The 18,159-nt window shown below is 46.4% G+C and overlaps 1 protein-coding gene across 1 annotated transcript in view; it reads right to left on the bottom strand.

Annotated features, from left to right (window-relative positions):
- Window positions 1-7,624: 7,624 nt before the first annotated feature.
- Window positions 7,625-18,159, bottom strand: part of CECR2 (CECR2 histone acetyl-lysine reader) — a 149,241-nt gene continuing 138,706 nt past the window's right edge. Inside the window, exons 17-19 of the mRNA XM_075069260.1 lie at window positions 16,027-17,431; window positions 15,290-15,395; window positions 7,625-14,992 (exon numbers count right to left, since the gene is read on the bottom strand). Coding sequence (XP_074925361.1) covers window positions 14,987-14,992; window positions 15,290-15,395; window positions 16,027-17,431 — 1,517 coding nt within the window. The 3' untranslated portion in view covers window positions 7,625-14,986. The remainder of the gene's footprint in view (window positions 14,993-15,289; window positions 15,396-16,026; window positions 17,432-18,159) is intronic.

Here is an 18,159-nt window from a genome sequence, read left to right as displayed (position 1 = left end):
AAGCTTGGCTAAGGATTTTGTGGGTTGCATTTCCCCAAGAAAGATTGTTTCAGATGCAGGTATGGCTGTGATGCATTTCCCCAGGGATACTTTGTGCAAGGATGACTATGGTTCCGTGATGCATTACTCCAGGGAACGTTAGCATGAAGGCAGGTTGGGGTGGGATATATTTCCCCAGCAAGGTTCCTGTTTTGTTTTGTTTTTTAACCTTATTTCCCTGCAGCAGTGGTGAAGGCACAAGGATCTTTAGTGGCAGACACTGGAGTTTATACCATCAGTATTGAGACTCACAACCTCAGATTAGACCCTAGGACTCTCTCCTGCCTCTTTGCTTCCTGCCCTCCAACCCTTTACTTTAACTACTTGATACCAGGTTCTGCTTAACTCTCGTTGAGTCTAATAGCCAAAACAGGAGCCAGACTAACAGATTTTGAAGAGTCCCTGTCACTCCAGAGCCCCTTGCTGCCAAATTTTCTAAAACCCAGGGCTGACTGGGAGGTGGGGTGGGGTGGGGATGTGGGGCAATTTGCCTCAGGCCCCAATGAGAATATAGCAGTCTATAGTATTGCAACTTTTTGTTATGGAAGGTGCCCCCAAAATTGCTTTGCCCCAGGCCCCCTCAATCCTCTGGGTGGCCCTGCTAAAACCCCATAGAAGCTAAAGGGCACTGGAAACATCAGTGTGTCTAGAGCTTGGATGCATCCCCAAGAGAGTGCGGTTCAGCCCAGTTCTCTTATGGATATCCTCTCCCCCCTCAGCCTATGACCTGCCCTAAACAGGATCTTCGTCCAGAATTGATCTTTTCAGGGAAAGGGGCTTTAAAAGAAGGTGCATGGTTGGGTGCGGGGTGTCTCTAGATTTGCCCTGAAACAACAAGGACCCCACCAGTAACTAGGGTATATCTAAGTGTTTGCTGGAAGGAACCTTAGGGCACTGCTGACACATTCTGGTAGTTTCCATTGCCAATGGGAAGGCAGCAGGGCCGGCCTTCAGCACAAGCAATAAAAGCAACAACTTGCTGTCCCATGCGGACTCAGCAAATCATGGTCCACTCTCCCTCACTGGAAAAAGAGAGGCAGCTCCACTCTTGTTTCTTCTGCCTGGGACATGGTAGCTTGAAGTCCTCACCAGTGGTATAACCCATTGGCACTGGCAAGCTGCCCTTAGCTCCAGCTCTAAGGTTTGTGCTGCCCCAGGCATGGTGAGACAACAGTCCAGGCCTCATAGCCTGAGGTGTGCTACTGAGACTGAACGTTCTGCTTGCCTAGGGGAGCGCTTGTTCTGGCTGTACAGACAAGACAACCCAGAAGTCCGACTGCACTCCTCACTGTTCCAGCTCATCGAGACTCTACGGAAATAACTGTGGATCTGTAAAATCTCAGCCAGGAGCCAACCTGGGCTCAAGGGAGGGAGGCTGAAGAAACTGTGACCCCGTCTAACACCTACAGCTAGTGCAGGACGGAAGGTTCGAGAGACTAAACATCCTTTTTGCCATTCATCGTACATCGAGTGGGTGAAGGAGTTGCAGAGGTGAAAGTAACTCAGTCTGGTCCGGTGTACCAGCAAGAGCAGGTACGCAGTTGACCGTACCGGCAGGGAGCAGCTTCCACAGGCTGGCAATTTAAAAAAGCCCGGGGCTCCCGGCAGTAGCCGGAGCTCCTGGCCCTTTAAATCACCGCCAGAGCCCCAGGGCTCCCAGCCGCTGCCACAATGGGGCTCCGGTGGGGATTTAAAGGGCCCGGGGCTCTCGGTCACTGCTACCACAGCCAAAGCCCTGGGGTAGATTTAAAGGGCCCAGGACTTCCGGCAGCAGCCAGAGCCCCTGGCCCTTTAAAGGCCCCGCCCCTTCTGCCCAAGGCCCCATCCCTTCTAGTTGAGCGCCCCTCCCCACCTTGCTCAGGACTGGGGCCCTGCCTACTGGTAAGTCCCTCAAGTTACTTTCATGGCTGAGGAGGAGGTAAGGCAGGCAGCTATCTCCACTGTACGCAAACAATATAAAGTAGTGCCTAAAAGCTGGTGCTCTGGCATATGGTGGGTGTGCAGGCCATGACTGCAGTACATTCTTCTTAGAAGTGGGAGAAAGTTTACACTAACAATTGACACAAAGAGTCAGGTTTACCCCTGCAATAACAACTCCACTGAGTTACGGTTACCAGCCCTCCAGGATTGACCTGGAGTCTCCAGGAATTAGTCTCTTCCAAGTATAGTTCAGCCCAAATTGGCAACCCTACACTGACTTCAATGGAGTAATTACACTGAAGACAAAGCTGACCCTTTGAAAAAGCTTCAATTGCAAAGCCTTTCTGTGTTTTAACAAAATCCTTCTTTGCCCACACTGCCTTAGATGGGGAAGAGGGGCCCTTCCCCCTCCATGTGTCAGAGGGGAGCCAGGGTTTGATCGATTGCAATTCTCCTCTCCTGTGCCATGGTGAAAACACAAAGGTCAAGGCCCCAGGAAATTGCAAACAACTTTTGCCCGCCAGCCACGGAAGAATTGGTGCATTTGGGAAAAGAGGGTGAACTTTTTACGATCCCTAACTACTGAGCGTGTGTTATGGAAATTTTTTTTTGTTAAGTGGGCAGGGAACGTGTGGTTTCCTGGTGCTGCTGGGAGAGCAGGGGTAGCTCCACCCAAACAGAAAGGAAATACTGCAGCCAAGAGTTGGAGAGACTTCAAGCCAGAGGGCTGCTATCACATTACAAACCCCACCCAACCTGCCCCTTCCCATGCTCACCCTCTCCCGAAAAGTCCATTTACCTCCTTCCAGACCTAAGCCTTTTCTCCTCCAACCGGGGCTTCAGAGAACATGCACAGAGTTGCCAAGCTTCACGCATTTGCAGGGAGGGGCTTCTCCCTTTGATGATTGATTTTAAGACTGTTTTTATGGTATAGCAGAAACTCTCGATTTGCTGTAATGCCTGGGAGGCCCATACAGGCTCAGGGAGCAAAGCAAAACCAGCCGTGTTCTGTTTTGTACCAAATGGTGTTTAGTGTTAGTGCTTTTATGCAAAATACTTCAGAGTGCTCTCTTTTGTCAAAACATTGAAGGGGAAACTATACTCTAATGGACTGAACATACATACAGCTGGGAGCCAGGAGACCTTGAGGTCTATTTGTGATTCTTCCATAGGCTTGGTATGTGTGTGACTTTAGTCAAATCACTTTACCTCTCTGTGCCTTGGTCTCCCTGACTGTAGAACAAGAATATTTTCTAGAACTGGTTTAAAAAAGAAAAACAATCAGGATTTCCATTGGCCAACAAATGCCAATATTTAAAAAAATTGTTTTTTAATCTCAAATTGGGACAAAAAGCCACATTCCATGAAATTTTTTTTAATATTTTGAAGTTCCAAAAAAATTCAATTTGGAAACAATGAAACATTTCAATCAAAACAAAACTTTTAAACAGAACTGAATGGGTTTATTTTGGCTTTGTTTGACAATCTGGTATCCTCATGAGGTGCCACAGTGCCTCATAGGTGCTGCAGTTTGAGTGGCTCATGACCTCACACTCCTTTCTGGGTGGACTGTCCAGCAGAACTACATCTCCCATGATGCAATGCAGCAAGTTATGCTCCTAATGCAGTTCAAACCAGAGAGGACATGGCAGTGTGTCATGGAAGATGTAGTCCTGTCAGGGAGCCCAGCCCATTAAGAAGAATAGGGGCATGAAGGATGCAAACTACAACCCCCATGGGCACTAGAGCAGCTCAGGTAGACACAATGTTTCATTTTGACATCTATTCTGATTAGTTTCAGCAAATGTAACTGTTATGATTCAGGTCAATTTGACTCAAAACAAAATATTTCATTTAGATTTTATCCATGGAGAAAAAAAAATCAAAAAGTTTCAGTAAAATCTAAATTTTCCCATGGAAAAAAATCATTTTTGTGGAAAATTCTTTTCTCGTTAAAAAAACTGACAAAATTCCTGATGGGCTCTAATACTTTGCCATTTTTTTATAGACCTTTGGAATCATCACCTAAAAGCACTGCATGAGCTCTGCTCTTGGATCTTTGTGGAAAAGCATGGTTGGGGACAGACCAATGCATTTTCAGTGTGTATTATTGAGTTTCCAGAATAACATAGTGATGTGCAGTTGAGTGATGTAGTAAGGCTGGGCTGTCTCTCCACTCTTAAGGTTTCTCACCTTCACCATTTCATCCAAATGCATCACAGTTCTCCCACTTCTATTCTTCAATAACAGAGAGAGAAATTAAGTCTGATATATGAATGTAACACATGTGTATGGCAGATATTACACACTATGAAGTAGCAAGATATTGTGGTGAAGGGTTCTGCTATGTTTCAGTGCAAACTAGGAAGGTCTGACCTATAGAATTCAAATCCATTTCTCAAAAACTCAAGGGGGTGTTCAGATCTGGCCCATTTCTTTAAGACACATTACAATACTAGGCTGATCGGTACTATAGGGAAAAGTCAAACAGAAGTTTTCCAGCAGGCGAAAGTTCCTCTCAGTAGAAAGAAGAGACAATCCCAGGCAATCTAATTCTAAATATGACACACTAAAGGAGGGAAGATCATCAAAAGAGAGGATGTTACAGCAATAATTACATGGTCATTCAGCAGACTTGTGCACAGCATGATGGAGCAAGTTTCTGTATGTATATAATACATGCCTCTGACAGCTCTGTTGCAGGTGTTGTAGTAGGATGGATGCTGAGATCTGAAAGAGAGGGGATTGTGGTCTCATGGAGCAGCTTAAGATGTGTGTTCCACTGGAAGAAAGCTGGCCCAGGGGGCTTCCCACAAGGCTGGCCTTGGAAGCAGACAAACTGGGCACTGAAATAAACACTCAGTTTTAAAAGGCCTCCCGTATTCAGGTTAGCATAGCTGACAGCTTGTGCTCAAATGGATGAGAAGTCAAGAGGCACAGCCTTGGGGACAGCCCAGTTCTCAGAAAGTCAGGTAGAGGGGACCTACACCACTGTCAAAGAGTGGTCTGTTTAGATGTCTTCTGCAAGCTGTTCTCTGTACAGGGAACCCTGTTCCCCATCCCCAAAAAAACCCCACCACCCCCACAGCCCAGTTGGCCCAGAGGATAAACTTGAAAGGCGCAGGCTGAAGAATCAGAGTTTGGGTGCTATTCATTCCCTCCACCAGCACGTGGCCTGGGCTGACATTCCCTGTCCAAAGCACATGACAGCAGCTTGTTGAGATTAGTGTGTGGCATTTTCTATAAAACAGATGAGCTTTGTCTCTGTTTAATATTCTGCTGCCTTTAGAGCCACTATCACCCCCACTCAGGGACTGGTTCCAATTAGTGTCATTTCAGCTCAGAGCTGGTTTAGCCTGAGGATTAGAATCCCCCTAGTCCCCTCCCCAAATCCCCTCTGACTCAAAAGCTTCCTGGGATCGAGGAAGCAACAGAATGCCTTCCCCTCCTAAATTGGACTCCAGCTTCACCCTCCCCCGACCTCTGAACCATACATGCCAGGGCCAGGGAAGTAGTGGGTGAGAATGTGACAGCCAGGGGAATGGATCTCCTCTTACAGAGACCCCCAACCTAGAGGAACAAGCCCCCTTAGAAGCCACAGTGTCTGGAGGCTGCTGTCAGGAAATGCATGGTGGACTGTTTCACTCACCTTGCCCCAGGAAGACAGAAGGCCAGCTGGCACCAGCAGAAACAGGAAATGTAGTTCTGATGGGCTGATCAGTGCTATTGCTTATCATGACATCCTTTGTCACTCAGGGGTTCTTTGAGTGGCCTGTTAGCAGTGACTCAGTATGGACTTCTGCAGGTTTAATGTACGGTGGCTGTGCCCATAACGTTAGACAAAGGTACAGCCAGCCCCAACGATGTAGTAAATCATTCCTAATTTATCCACTTGGGGCCAAAATCTGCCCTCAGATAAACTGGTCAAAGGGAGCCACATGCACATGCCCCACATGCAGACAGTGAGTGGATCAGGAGATTTGGGATTTTATTCCCAGGTTTGTTTAATCTTGAGTCAACAATCTGTGCCTTATTTTCCCATTGTCTTCATTTTAAAGACAACACCTACAACCCCACAGTGCTAATTCATTCTGAGTCCTTAGGAGCACCAGAGAAAGGGATGCTATAAAAGTTGGATTGCTGAGGGCACAGTGCGGCCATGCAAGTGCAGAGACACCTTTGACAATGAATATTCTGCTCTCGTTTCTTTTCAAAGTCAAGGGGCAGCTGTAGTGACCAAACTGCAGCATCAGAAAGTCAGGTTCAGGAGCAGCCTCATATCTTTTTCTGTGGACTGCAGCCCAGGAGGAACCAGCTTGGGTTCCCAAGGGAAGGGAAAACAAGCACTGTCGGCTAAATACCTGATACTTGCAGGTGTGGTAGGTAACAAGATGTGAGCAACAATGTCTGCTATAACACTGAGAGAGACAGAAGGGAGCTTTTGTGAGTAGCAGCTTTGGAGGAATGGGAAAGGCAGTGCTTTACATCTTAAAATGCTGCCTGAGTCTACCCCTCCCACCCAGTTATCAACTGCTCTGAGATTTGTTGGTAGTCTTTTCTTTTTAAAGGTGAATTTAGTACTGATGAAAAGCTGCTGGATCAACAGACAAGCTCACTGGTTATCCAGAGAACAGCTCCAGGAATAACAAGAGCAAGCTTCCCAAAATATACCGTGAGGAATCACCTTGAAGTATGAATGTGTAAGATCAGTTCTCAGCTTTAGTGCTGAAACTGTCAGCTGAAGCACTGTCTGTTATGAGAACACCCGTCTACTAGAAATAGATTGCGACGACCACTGCCTCATTTCACAGAGGCTGTTTAACAGACAGCAGACGCTAACTGTCACTTTGGATCTAGTCTGGATTCAAAACAGTGACCTCCAACTTGAAGGGCTCCCTATTCCACTGCCAATCCCCTGAACTATCCAGGCCTCCGTCCTCTTGGCACGTTTAGCATTAGAAAGAATTAAAGGTAACCAACGAAGTGAAGTTTAGTTCACCTTTAAAAGCAGCTGGGCCTTGTGGACTTTGCTTAATTTCATCCTTCAAACCTTCTCCGCCCTTTTAAAAACAAAGGAAGATTTAGGACGAGTGTGAGGGAATGTACTAGCATTAAGATCAGTTACATGGCGAACTGTCTCAGAAGGGCTTAGAAGAAAGAGGTGAATCCCCCATCACGTAAGCCTAAAAACTGGCTTGAGCAAAACACTACAGCATAGGAAATAGTCCTCCATTGGTTCATGGGACAGAGAAGATGACATCACTTCTAATTTCATAATTCATTAGTTCATATGCAGACAGAGAATCCTGTGGCACCTTACAGACTAACAGACGTTTTGGAGCGTGAGCTTTCGTGGGTGAATACCCACTTTGTCAGACGCAGGACAGACAGATTACATGCAGACAGTTACATTAAGGAATGGGAAATCCCAGCCAGCTGCCCAGCTGGTTTTGCAGGTGCTCTTATAAATGACCCTGAGGACATTTCCAGATGGCATGACCTTAGCTGATTGCAGTTCAATGCTTCGCCTTTGCGAGCAGCACTTCCTCAGTCCCACCACTCCAGATTCCATAGGAAGACTATTTAGGAGACAAAATACACACACAGCAAGGGCAGTTGCTATTTTAAGAATGTACTTTATACAAAATAACCAATTCATATGGAAATAAATCTACAGACCTCCAAGGATCAAGCTTTTAAAAAAGTTCGTAAAAAAATTACCCAACACACAGTATTAAAACTAACTATTGAGGTAACTGTCGCTCTTGGGGAACAAACGGAGTCAGCAGACCAAGACAAAATATACACAATATAAAAATAAATAGCATTCCCCTTTCCAGTATCGACCAGGAAAGTTCACACAGCTTTGCAGCACCAGGAGAAAGGAAAGAATCCCTGACACTGTGCTCCATGGGCGGGGCGAGGCAAGGAGGACTAGCACCAGGGCTTTCCAGGAGCAGTGGAGAAGGCATTAGAGTGAGATACCTGAGCCCCAGCTGGGGAGGAGGGATGCACATGGGAAGTTAGGGGAGAAATTTATTAGGCGCCATTCTCAAATTGGATGGTTTTAGGGCATCAAATACAACTTTCCAATATGTGCCTGCTGAGCTGTGTAGTAGGTTCTATGCGAGTTTGCCCCTGGTGTAAACTTGGTGTAATGCAGCCCAGGCGGACAGTCCTATAATCCAGCCAAATGCTGCAGTGCAGAGCCCTGTGAGAGTCAGATCCCCGGAGTATGTAGCTTTTGTATATGGTTTATTTTCACAGCTTGGTGTGGGAGGTCTCTGCTGCGGAAGCAACTTGCGGTCCTGTTGCCCAGGAACAGGTACAGTTGTTTGACAAAGGTCAGGGTCCTGCACCCAAGGCCACTGGACCCCACTGTTCTCCCAACAAATAGCAGCCTTACCTAGAAAGAGAAAGGCCTCATCTTTCCCCAAACAGACAAATTACATTCTTTACAAACTTACAATAATACAATTCCCAGCATGACCCAGCAACCTAGCTTCAGAAAAATGGAGACTGGCAAAGGATTTCCCCAACTCCTCACTCAATGTAAAGTCAAACTGTACCAGGTAGGTCTCAGCTCCCAGACATGCAAACACATTGTATGCTCCTAACTGCATCAGGAAGAGAGCAGTGCAGAGCAGTGTGTGTCAGCGGCAGCCAGGAGTCGCCCTTTCACACAACCATTTGAAACTATCCTAGAGGAAAGTTACTAACTGGTTCCTCTCCCCTCTGAAGATGCCTGTGGACAGAGAGCATGCAAGGGTAACTGAAATGCATCGGAGACAAGTACCTTCTGACTGAAAAAAGCCAGAGTGGCTCTGGGGAAGGCTCTTCAGTTCCAGATGGCAGCTAACTCACCTAACTTCCATTAAATTCAATAAAGGGCTAGACTTTAGAAGCTCCCTGCTTTCCTGCCATAGGGATCCAGGCATAATTTGTACTGCAGTAATGGCCCCACACCCAGCCTGCATCCCTTCTAATGATGGACCAAGCTCTCTTGTTCCCTTCACACACCTAGTCTGTCTCTCTTCCCTTGACTTCTGGGACTGGCCCCATCGCTGATTTGCACCCATTCCGTCTGCATTTTCAAAAGAAGGAAGAACTTCATCAATGAAGATGCAGATGACCGGAATACGATGAGGCAAATCCAAACCAATATGCTGTAAACAGTGTTGTCTACAACATCCCACCACTTCTTGAATACTGCCAGTGAGCACGGTAGTGACAGGAAGGGGGACTGCCCCAAGGGATGTAGCATCATGCAGCTCATTAAACCCAACACAGGCGCAGAAAACACACTTGGATCCTGATTCCCAGTTCCACCAAACACATGCTGCCCTGGCTTCCCACACACAGGGGACTGATTAGTCCAGCTCTCACCAGGACAGTTCTTATTCAAAGGCATTTGGAAAGGCAGAGAGGGTTTTTTTCCTGATTGGTGGGGTGGGGAGTGGAGGGAACAAGAATGGTAGGTTCATTATGTGCCAGTTAAAAGTATTTGCCTTCCGCATGGGCGGCAGGGGTCCTGCAAAGCTGGAATGTGCTTTACTCCATCTGTATGCTAAACAGATACAGATGGGGAAAAGCTGGAAGGTCAGTGTTTGAGACGCCTTTTCGGTTACAATATGCACAAGCTATTAAGCCCATTACATGACCTGCAGCTGCAACAACACTTTCATGACCTGCCATCTCAATCTCAGCTTTAGAGAGATAACACAGTGCTCACACACCTGCTATTCAACCACTAGTGCTGTGTGCATAAAGCAGAATGGGAAATACACAGCAGCAGCCCTCCACACCAAAGGGCTGAAGTAAAGTTTTTACAGGGTGGTTTTATTAAACTAGATCCAGCTGCACCACTGCTACGCAATAGGAACCACTAGCATCCATACAGGTGCCACCGTTCATTCCCTGAAGTACCCTTGAGATGATGGGAACTGCAGGTTTACCACTAAACATGACCTCATTCTGCATCTTCTCCTCACCTAACCACATTCTTTGCATGCCCCAAAGTCAGAGTATTGCTGCACAATGACCAAAAGGCAGCACCCTAGAGAGGTGTCTCCCCACTGCCAGCTTGAAACTGGAAACAGGATGAGCTCATAAAGGATATGGAAACAATCCTGGCTGGGCATAAAGACAGAGCTAATGACCTACAGATTATGAAGGGACTGAATAGCAGAAGGGAAAATACAACAGGTTATTGTCTAATTACTCCCTTTTTCATTTTAAAATGGAGGGAGGCTGCAGTGTGAGGGAAGAAAAGCCACAGGGAAGACACTCTCTTCGTAGTTAATGCTGTGATTAGTTTTCTGTTAAACCATTAATTCTGATACCTCTCAAAGTCTCCAAGAAGCTAACTTTGCAAACATTATACCAATCCACTTGAGATTTCTCACACATGGTGCTCCTGCATCAGAGAGATGTTTTAGAAAATCTTGGGAGTCGTACAGCAAGGTGTTAATCAGATGTGACCACTTGACACCAAAAAACCCCCAAAAACATAAGTTCGCTTTTCCAAAAAAGGTTCCTCACACTTTCTGGAGTTATCAAACAGCTCAGCTAGAAACTCCAAATTTGGTTTACTATATTGTCCTGATTGGAGGGCTGGTGCCTTGATTATTTTTGAGTGGTTTGGTCGGTTCATTTTGAAGTTACTTCTTTATGTCATGTGTGTTGGTGATCACAAGATCTTTCAGCACAGTATCTGTTCTAAATATTATATAGCCTTGTTTTTACCCCACATTGTTAATTATAGCAAAACCTGTTCTCTGCACCTGAAATAGTGTAACTACATGAAGTTTCCACATATCACTGGTTTAATAGGATTACTTCTTGTTCATTTGTATTACTGTAGTGCTTAGGGGTCCAATCAGGAAGCACTACAACCCACTGTACATCTGCCAAAAACCTTGCTGATGTGTAGCAGTGATAAAATTCAAATGCTCGAGTCAGAAAATTTTAAAGTAAAGTTACAATTCTCTCACCGATGCATGGAAAAAATACCATCAATATTCATAAAGAGCTACTCCCTATTCTCTTTAAAATCCTCCTTAAAAACTCTCTGCAAAGATGCCTAAAATCACTCCTGCCTGGCATTGCCTAGGCAAGTGGTGAACTGTAACTTCTGCTTTTCCACTAATCTCCATTCTTTTTATTGTTCCTTCATTCTCCCAGTCCACTCTGACTCTTTTTTCTCACCTGTTGTATCCTGTCTATTATGTAGAGTGTGATCTCTCAGGGGCAGGGCTGTTTTCTTTGTGATTTGGCTGTACAGTGCCTCATGGGCTGGGGCCCTGATCCTTGAGTGGGATTCCTAGGCAATACTGTAATAGAAATAACAATTTATGAACAAACTATTTGAAAAGTTGGAGATTCAGAGTTAAGATTCCACAAACAATTCTGTCCCAGAACACCCTACTCCTGTTACTGTAAACAAGCATGATTCCTGTCATATATTTCCAATATAAGCCATGTGCCCCAGAGTTGTAAGTAGACATTTTAGCACCTGAGGCAAGAAAGCATATTTGCGCCCCCTGCCTTTTTTTCCCCTGACATTTGTCTGCCTCATTTTTCTGCCCCCGTGGCTTTGTGCCCTAGGCAACTGCTCCACCCTGGTTACGGCCCTGATGTGCCCCGTTAAAGCAGCCCATAAGCTAATAACATACTAACTCAACGCTACATAAGAGCTGTCACGTACAGGCCTTCCTAGAATGGAGTTAGCTACTCCATCCTGTCTCTTGTTCACTGGATACTGATCACCTTTGTCCCTCCTCCCTCCCACATTTCCACTAGGTCAAGAGCCGGCCATACTTGGATACCTCACACTCTGTATATGGTGTTCAAACACTCAGCATTATCTATCATTCCACAACCGTCTCTAAGGAGAGAGCACAAACCACACTAATCTCATCATATGCAGTTCTGCCCCTTTTTGATGTGGGGCTGACATCAGACCCTCCATTTACACAGAGATCTCCACTCATACCCCATTTCCAATACTAGTACTAACTGGAGATGCAAGTGCTTTATCTCATTCTCCACAATTTACAAACCCTCCTATCCTACAAAGACAAAGAGGAATTTACAGGAAGTTGAAAAGTACTTTAAATATTTGGTATAGCTGCCACCTTACATCATATGCAGGGCCTGTGCCATACTGGAGTAGAGGTTGTTTGTAGAATCTGAATTCAATTTCTAGAGTTTCAGGTGTTTGGCCATAAAATTATATTTAGAGTTTCTTGGTTTTTAAATGTGCTCTTTTGTTTTAGTTTTTTTATGTCCACAATGAACCAAAGGTTTTTAAATAGGAATAACTGCTGTATTTATAACTTTCCCTACCAGCCAGGGTTATCGTCTGAGAATGTGGTCATACATGCACATTTCACTTTTTATACTTGACACTGCTTCAGTACTTCCATTCACTGAATGGGCCTAAGCCTCTCTCTCTGAGGGAAGAGACTGCCCAACTCCCATTCATTCCAGCAGTGAGCTGCAGTTCCATTTCCTGTGTTCCAGCCCAGCGGTTCTCAATGGGAGTCTGCGAGCCATTTGCAGGGGGTCCGCGAAGCAGGGCCAGCTTTAGATTGGCTGGAGCTCAGGGCAGAATGCTCAGAGCCCCAAGCGCTGGCACACTGTGGCAGAAGCCCCGATCCCTGGTACCCTGCAGGGCAGAAGCCTCGAGCGCCTCAAATAGCAGGGCTGAAGCCCAGAGCTATGTGGCCCCCACCCATGGGGTTAAAGCCTCAAGCCATGGTGCCTTGTGGGGCAGATGCCCTGAGCCCCAGTGCCCTGTGGCTGAAGCCCAGAGCCACTACTCCTCTCCCCCCTTCCTGCCCCCCCAGGCAGTGGAGTTTTTATAGCATGCTGGGGAGGAGGGGGGCTCCGACGGAAAAAGGTTGAGAACCACTGCCCTAGCCTACACCACACTGCCAAGGATAGCTTCTCCTTGTCTGCCGAACAGAATAAAGACTAGTTAAAACGGACACTTTATTAACGTGATGTTCTATGTAATTAGATATTCAAATAATTTATACTAAATTTCCTCTGAGTTGCATGAGGGCTTGGGGATGCGCATACGCCAAATAATCAGGGCACTGCTATAAGCAGAGGGCAGATAATTCACAGGTTGACTTCAACATGGAGTAAGAAGAGTTACATTTTAGAAACACACTTGCCACTCAATGCCTATTTGATTCTAGTGTGAATACCACTGCAAGTGTGTGTGTCTGGGTAGCAGAGTACACTGATGCTTAAACTCCTGTTAAGTTTGTGGGCCCAGAATTAGGAAAATGCCTGGAACCCAGCAAAACACTACTAGAGATGAACAGTATCACAGCAGCAGACCAGCCAGATTTACTAGGAAGTGTGGCAAAAACTAAAACATTATTCTGTCCTCATCTGGACAGCTTCAAGAATGTTTACTTTTAATCCAGCAAGTTTCTGAAGCTCACAAAAGCTGTGGATAAAAGTAGTAACAGGACAGTCACAGGTGCTGATGCACCGCAGTCCCATCCAGCAGCATGCCTCATATCAACATCGGGCCCCTGCTCAGTCCCACCAATGTAGCAACACCTTCCCTTCTTGTCCCACAGACCTAGTCCTGTCTCCAAGGCTCACAGCTGTGCCTGCTTGGTGGCTTTACAATGTGGACAAATATCTGCTTCTAATGGGCAAGGATAAGACCACACCAAACCCATTTAATTTGTAATCAAAGCTAGATTTAAACGCAAGTTCTAGCAGGAAAGACTAGTGCATTAACCCAAAGCATTCTTGCCCCACTCCACAACCTCCACTGTGCTCCTTAATCACTCTAGCTAGAAGAAATAATTTCTGATTCACATTTATCTACTAATTTACAAAACGTCCAAAGCTGGCGTCACAGATTGACAACTTGTTCACGTTGCATCAGACAGGCCCTCCCTAAAGCAGCTCCATTTCCTATTTCACATGAAAGCTGGAGTTCTCATCATTTAAGAGGGACTCTATTTCTGCTGTGCTTTCATCAAAGATGACAAGTTACATTGAGAGAAAACCGGGGATATCGCTATTCCTGTCTCCTTTCTAAGGGGTATTATACACTAGCACAATTACTTGTTCCAATAAAGACAACAACTCCATGATACCACTCCATGTTTCTTCCTCCAAACTGCACTGGCTTCACCTAAAGAGGACTAAGGTACAAATGAATAATTAGCCACTTGCTGGTACCCAGAGGATTCATACCAGAAATGTCTAGAGGACAATGCTATGACAGACTTTCAGTTCCTGGTCCTGGTTTCCTTGTTCCCCATGATGGCAGGAGGTGGAAGTGTACTCAGCTACTGCGTGGAAGAGGAGAGTGCCATGCTTTGCTCCTGAGCAGTCCCTGTGATCAATTACAGGGTCGTGTCTTAGCTCTAGAGGACTGGAGGAAGGGGAGGAATAGAAAGTTGCAAAGTTCCCATCATCTCCCCCACTGCCCTGCCCTGAAAGATTTATGTGTGACATGATTGTAAACAGTTAAGGATCACCCCAGTGCTACGCCCACTACAAGCTGGGTCCCATCCCTCCCCCATTATGTACAATACATTCACCAACAACAGAAATTTATTAAAAAAGGCAACAGGTAAATTCTGTAAACTGGATCCAGCTCCAAACACACACGTTAATACTACAAGTAAATTCCATCGTTGTCCCTCTTCCACCCTGAAAAATATACCTGAGTTTAGCAGTTCATGACAGTTTCGATCTCCCACTCCCAACCCAAACCCTGAATGAGACACACTCTCCAGTCATGACAAGCCACTAGTTTGTGATGCATCCTCTGCGCTGTTGAGATCAGCCATACAGCCGGTAGCCAGGGACCCAGGACTATCCCATGTTTAAACACACACAAGAGCCATCAAGGCACTGTGTTCCACTGGACCCTGGAAGCTATATGCCACTGGGGAGAGGGGGAAGGTAGGATGCCTATGTCCTCCTTCCCCCATGTCCAAATCACGTGTGGCTTTCATCTCCTTGGGATTCTTCCTTCCTTGGACTAGCTCTGGAAGAGGAAGAACAAAAGTTGCAGTGTTATTTGCTTTAACAAGGAGTTTTATAAAGAAAAGTCTCCATCATTTACACAGTACAACTACTTCAACATGAGTGACGGGACAGGTGTTGTCCCAGGTATAATCTACAATCAGGGATTCCGCTATGAGCATCAGGAGAGTCTTGTTTCCTCCCCACCAGAATTGTTCCATTTCCCTCTTTCCCCCAACCCACTTCCAAATATTTCACTTCTTTAATTAGTGAAAAGAGAAAAGTTCTCAGCCGAACTCTGCTCTTTGCTGGCTCTTACTTGATCCAGAGGCAATGCTGATGGTTTTTGTGGTGGCAGCTCCTCCCGGGACATGGTTGCTGTAGGCGCCTTTGGGAAGGGTGCTTGGGTCTGGTGTATTTGCATTCTGGAACCATGTTGAATGAAAGGACAGTTTTAGCACAAAAACAGCAAGAATAAATCTCAGCTGCACGGTGTGTACAGATTATTTACATACAAGTTTGTATTCTAATTACACTCAATCTAGACCTGCCCGTCTTTCTCTGGAATCCCCCACACCAGGCCATGGACCTACCCCTAAGCCAGGTTTTTTTTTTTGTGCATTTGTTTTTGGGGGGGAGGCCAATTCTTAAAACAGCACCATTTTCTATGCTGGAATGAAAAGTGGCATGTAAAATGGCTGGAAGGACTGGTTTCCTTTGTGGAACTTTGGGGTAGGGGGCTTCCCCCATTGCTCAGGAGACATGTAAAACTGGACAAAACAATAGACATGTTCTGATTGGTAAGATGAAGCATTGGTAAAGGGATAGACAAGACAGCCTGGTGAGTCTCTCTCATTTCTATTACTGTGCTTTTTAAAAGACTGGCACGAAATTCTCCCTAAGTTTTGTAGACACCTGACCTATGACAGCAGAACTATTTTGTCAATTTGTTCTTCCTACCAGCAGCTCGGATTCTGAATCTAGACCTTTTCCAAAAGTACCCAACACTCATCACGTCCTCCAATTTTCCCCCCTTCCTGTGGAAAACAATCTTACCCCGGTGGTCTGTACATGTCCTGGGCCACCCCCATGCCACCTCCGCTGCCTCTCTGCTCCATCAGTAGGGCCTGAAAGTGACCCATGTTCTCTTCCCTGCAGCGGTACAAGGGTCCCTCCTGAGTGAGGCCATTGGCTTGGCCGGTGGCTGGATGACGAGATAGGTGAGCATTCACTGGTGATCCATAGGTCCTGGGCTGGAAATGACTGGCTGGATGCCGAGATGCATAAGGAGACTCTGTCTGCAGCATCACCCCATGGGGAGGGAAAGCTGATGGACCAAATCTGATCCCAGAACTCAGTGGCGGGGGGAGAGCCCCATATAGGAACTCCCCTGCTGCCACTGAGCTCTGCCTCTTGGTGGCTGCATTATGGTTGTCCAAATCAAGAAACTCTTTGGGACTCTCTGGCCTCTCCTGGGATTCATCTGACTTCACATCTTCAGGTCCTGGATCCTGCCCATCGCCTGGAGGAACCTCTTTGGCGCTTACCACGTCCATTCGGTTTGGGGACGCCAGGGCAGTGCTGAATGCCTCGCAGCCCTGCAGATTACCCACATTCCCCCTGTCTGAGAAAGAAGGCCTAGCCAGAGGTGGGTGGGCGGGCGGATGCCCACCAGGGTTGGCCTGGGGGTGGAGAGGCCTTTGCCAGTCTGAGTAGCCTTGTGGACAAGTGTAGTATGGAGGTCGCTGGTAGTGGTGGTAGGAAGGTGGAGGTTGTGGCTGATAGGGATATGGCACCCCCTGATGGGGGCGATACCGAGGAAAGACACCGGGATGGGTGTTACTATGCTGAAAGCACCGAGTGGGGAAATGCTGTGGATGGGACACAGAGGGAGGCTTCCCTCCCATCATAGGGCTGAACCCCTGCAGTCCTGGATTGATATGGTAACGTGTGGCTGAATTTGGATACTCCAAACCAGGCATGTAGAGAGGGGGAAACTGGCTTGGAGCCCCCCCCACTGAGCCTCCATCCACACCAGGAGTACTGGTGCTTTGTCCCATACAAGGCACAGCGACCTCTGACAAAGTCTTCCCCCCAGGACAAAGGGGCTTCTCCAAGATGTTAACAGCCAGTCCTTTCCCCTCATTGCCACTGGTGGGTCCTTCACCTAAAGCCCCATTTTCAGGCCCAGGCCCTCTCTCAGGTGCTGTCACAAGGTCTCTCACGCACGCCTGGCCTGTCGGGCCAGTGTAGGTGCTCTGTCCTGGCCAGCCACTCTTGCTTTGCATTGCCTTCGGGTCATTTTTAGTTCCAGAGTCATCTCCCTCCTCCTCCCGTGGCAAGCTCCGTCTGGTGCAGTCCATCTGTAGAGGGGGGTTGGAATGAGGTAGCAGTTTGGGGTACGTCCCTTCTGGAACACTGATGCACTGAGCCTTCTCTTCTGCTCCAGGTGGAGGCTCCACTGCAAAAGGGGAAGTGGAAAGAATTAACCCAACTCCTTCTTCATGTCCCTGACATCCATTCCTGCTGTTGTCAGCCCAAAGTCACTGCACCTCACCTCTTGAGCAACTATATTTAACTATTTCTTTACATAGCTGTCACGTTACCTTGGCTGCTTGTGGATAATGGTCACTAGCCAGCTTCTAGGTCAGTGGCTTAAACGTTCATTGTTGGTTGCTAGCCAGCACATTGTCCATGCTGGGAACCATCACCAACAAAGCTACTAGTGCTCCAGAGGCAGTATGTGAATCCTGCTTAAAAATTAGAGAAGACCTTGGACAAAACAGCTTTCCAGATCATGCACTGAAGACGCACGTCACCACACTGCGAATTAAAGTCAATTCTAACACTTTGGGGAAATCAGCTTTTACATAAATTCCAAGAAAACTCTTGAAACTTTATGTACTATTATTTTTGGTCCTATGGTAATGCCCAGCAGGATCAGGACTCTTGCTGTGATGTGGAAAGGAAGATAAGGTCCTAGCTTTAAAGAGCTACCTGTAATCCAAATCCTAGAAGTTCTTGCTGCTTCATTTCAATTGATATTAATTAAAATTTAATAAAAACCAAACACCAAAAAACAAATTGTCTATGCTTTAATAATAGTCTGATGATTTTAGATTTCTCTTGGAATTCTTGCATTTCTAATTATATAAATATAAAAAACTAACTATATCTGAGTGCTTAGAA

This window comes from Chelonoidis abingdonii, chromosome 1 (assembly GCF_003597395.2).
Source record: "Chelonoidis abingdonii isolate Lonesome George chromosome 1, CheloAbing_2.0, whole genome shotgun sequence".
NCBI lineage: Eukaryota > Metazoa > Chordata > Testudines > Testudinidae > Chelonoidis > Chelonoidis abingdonii.
The sequence above is the reverse complement of the archived record's forward strand: the minus strand, read 5'-3'. Positions and strand labels throughout refer to the sequence as shown.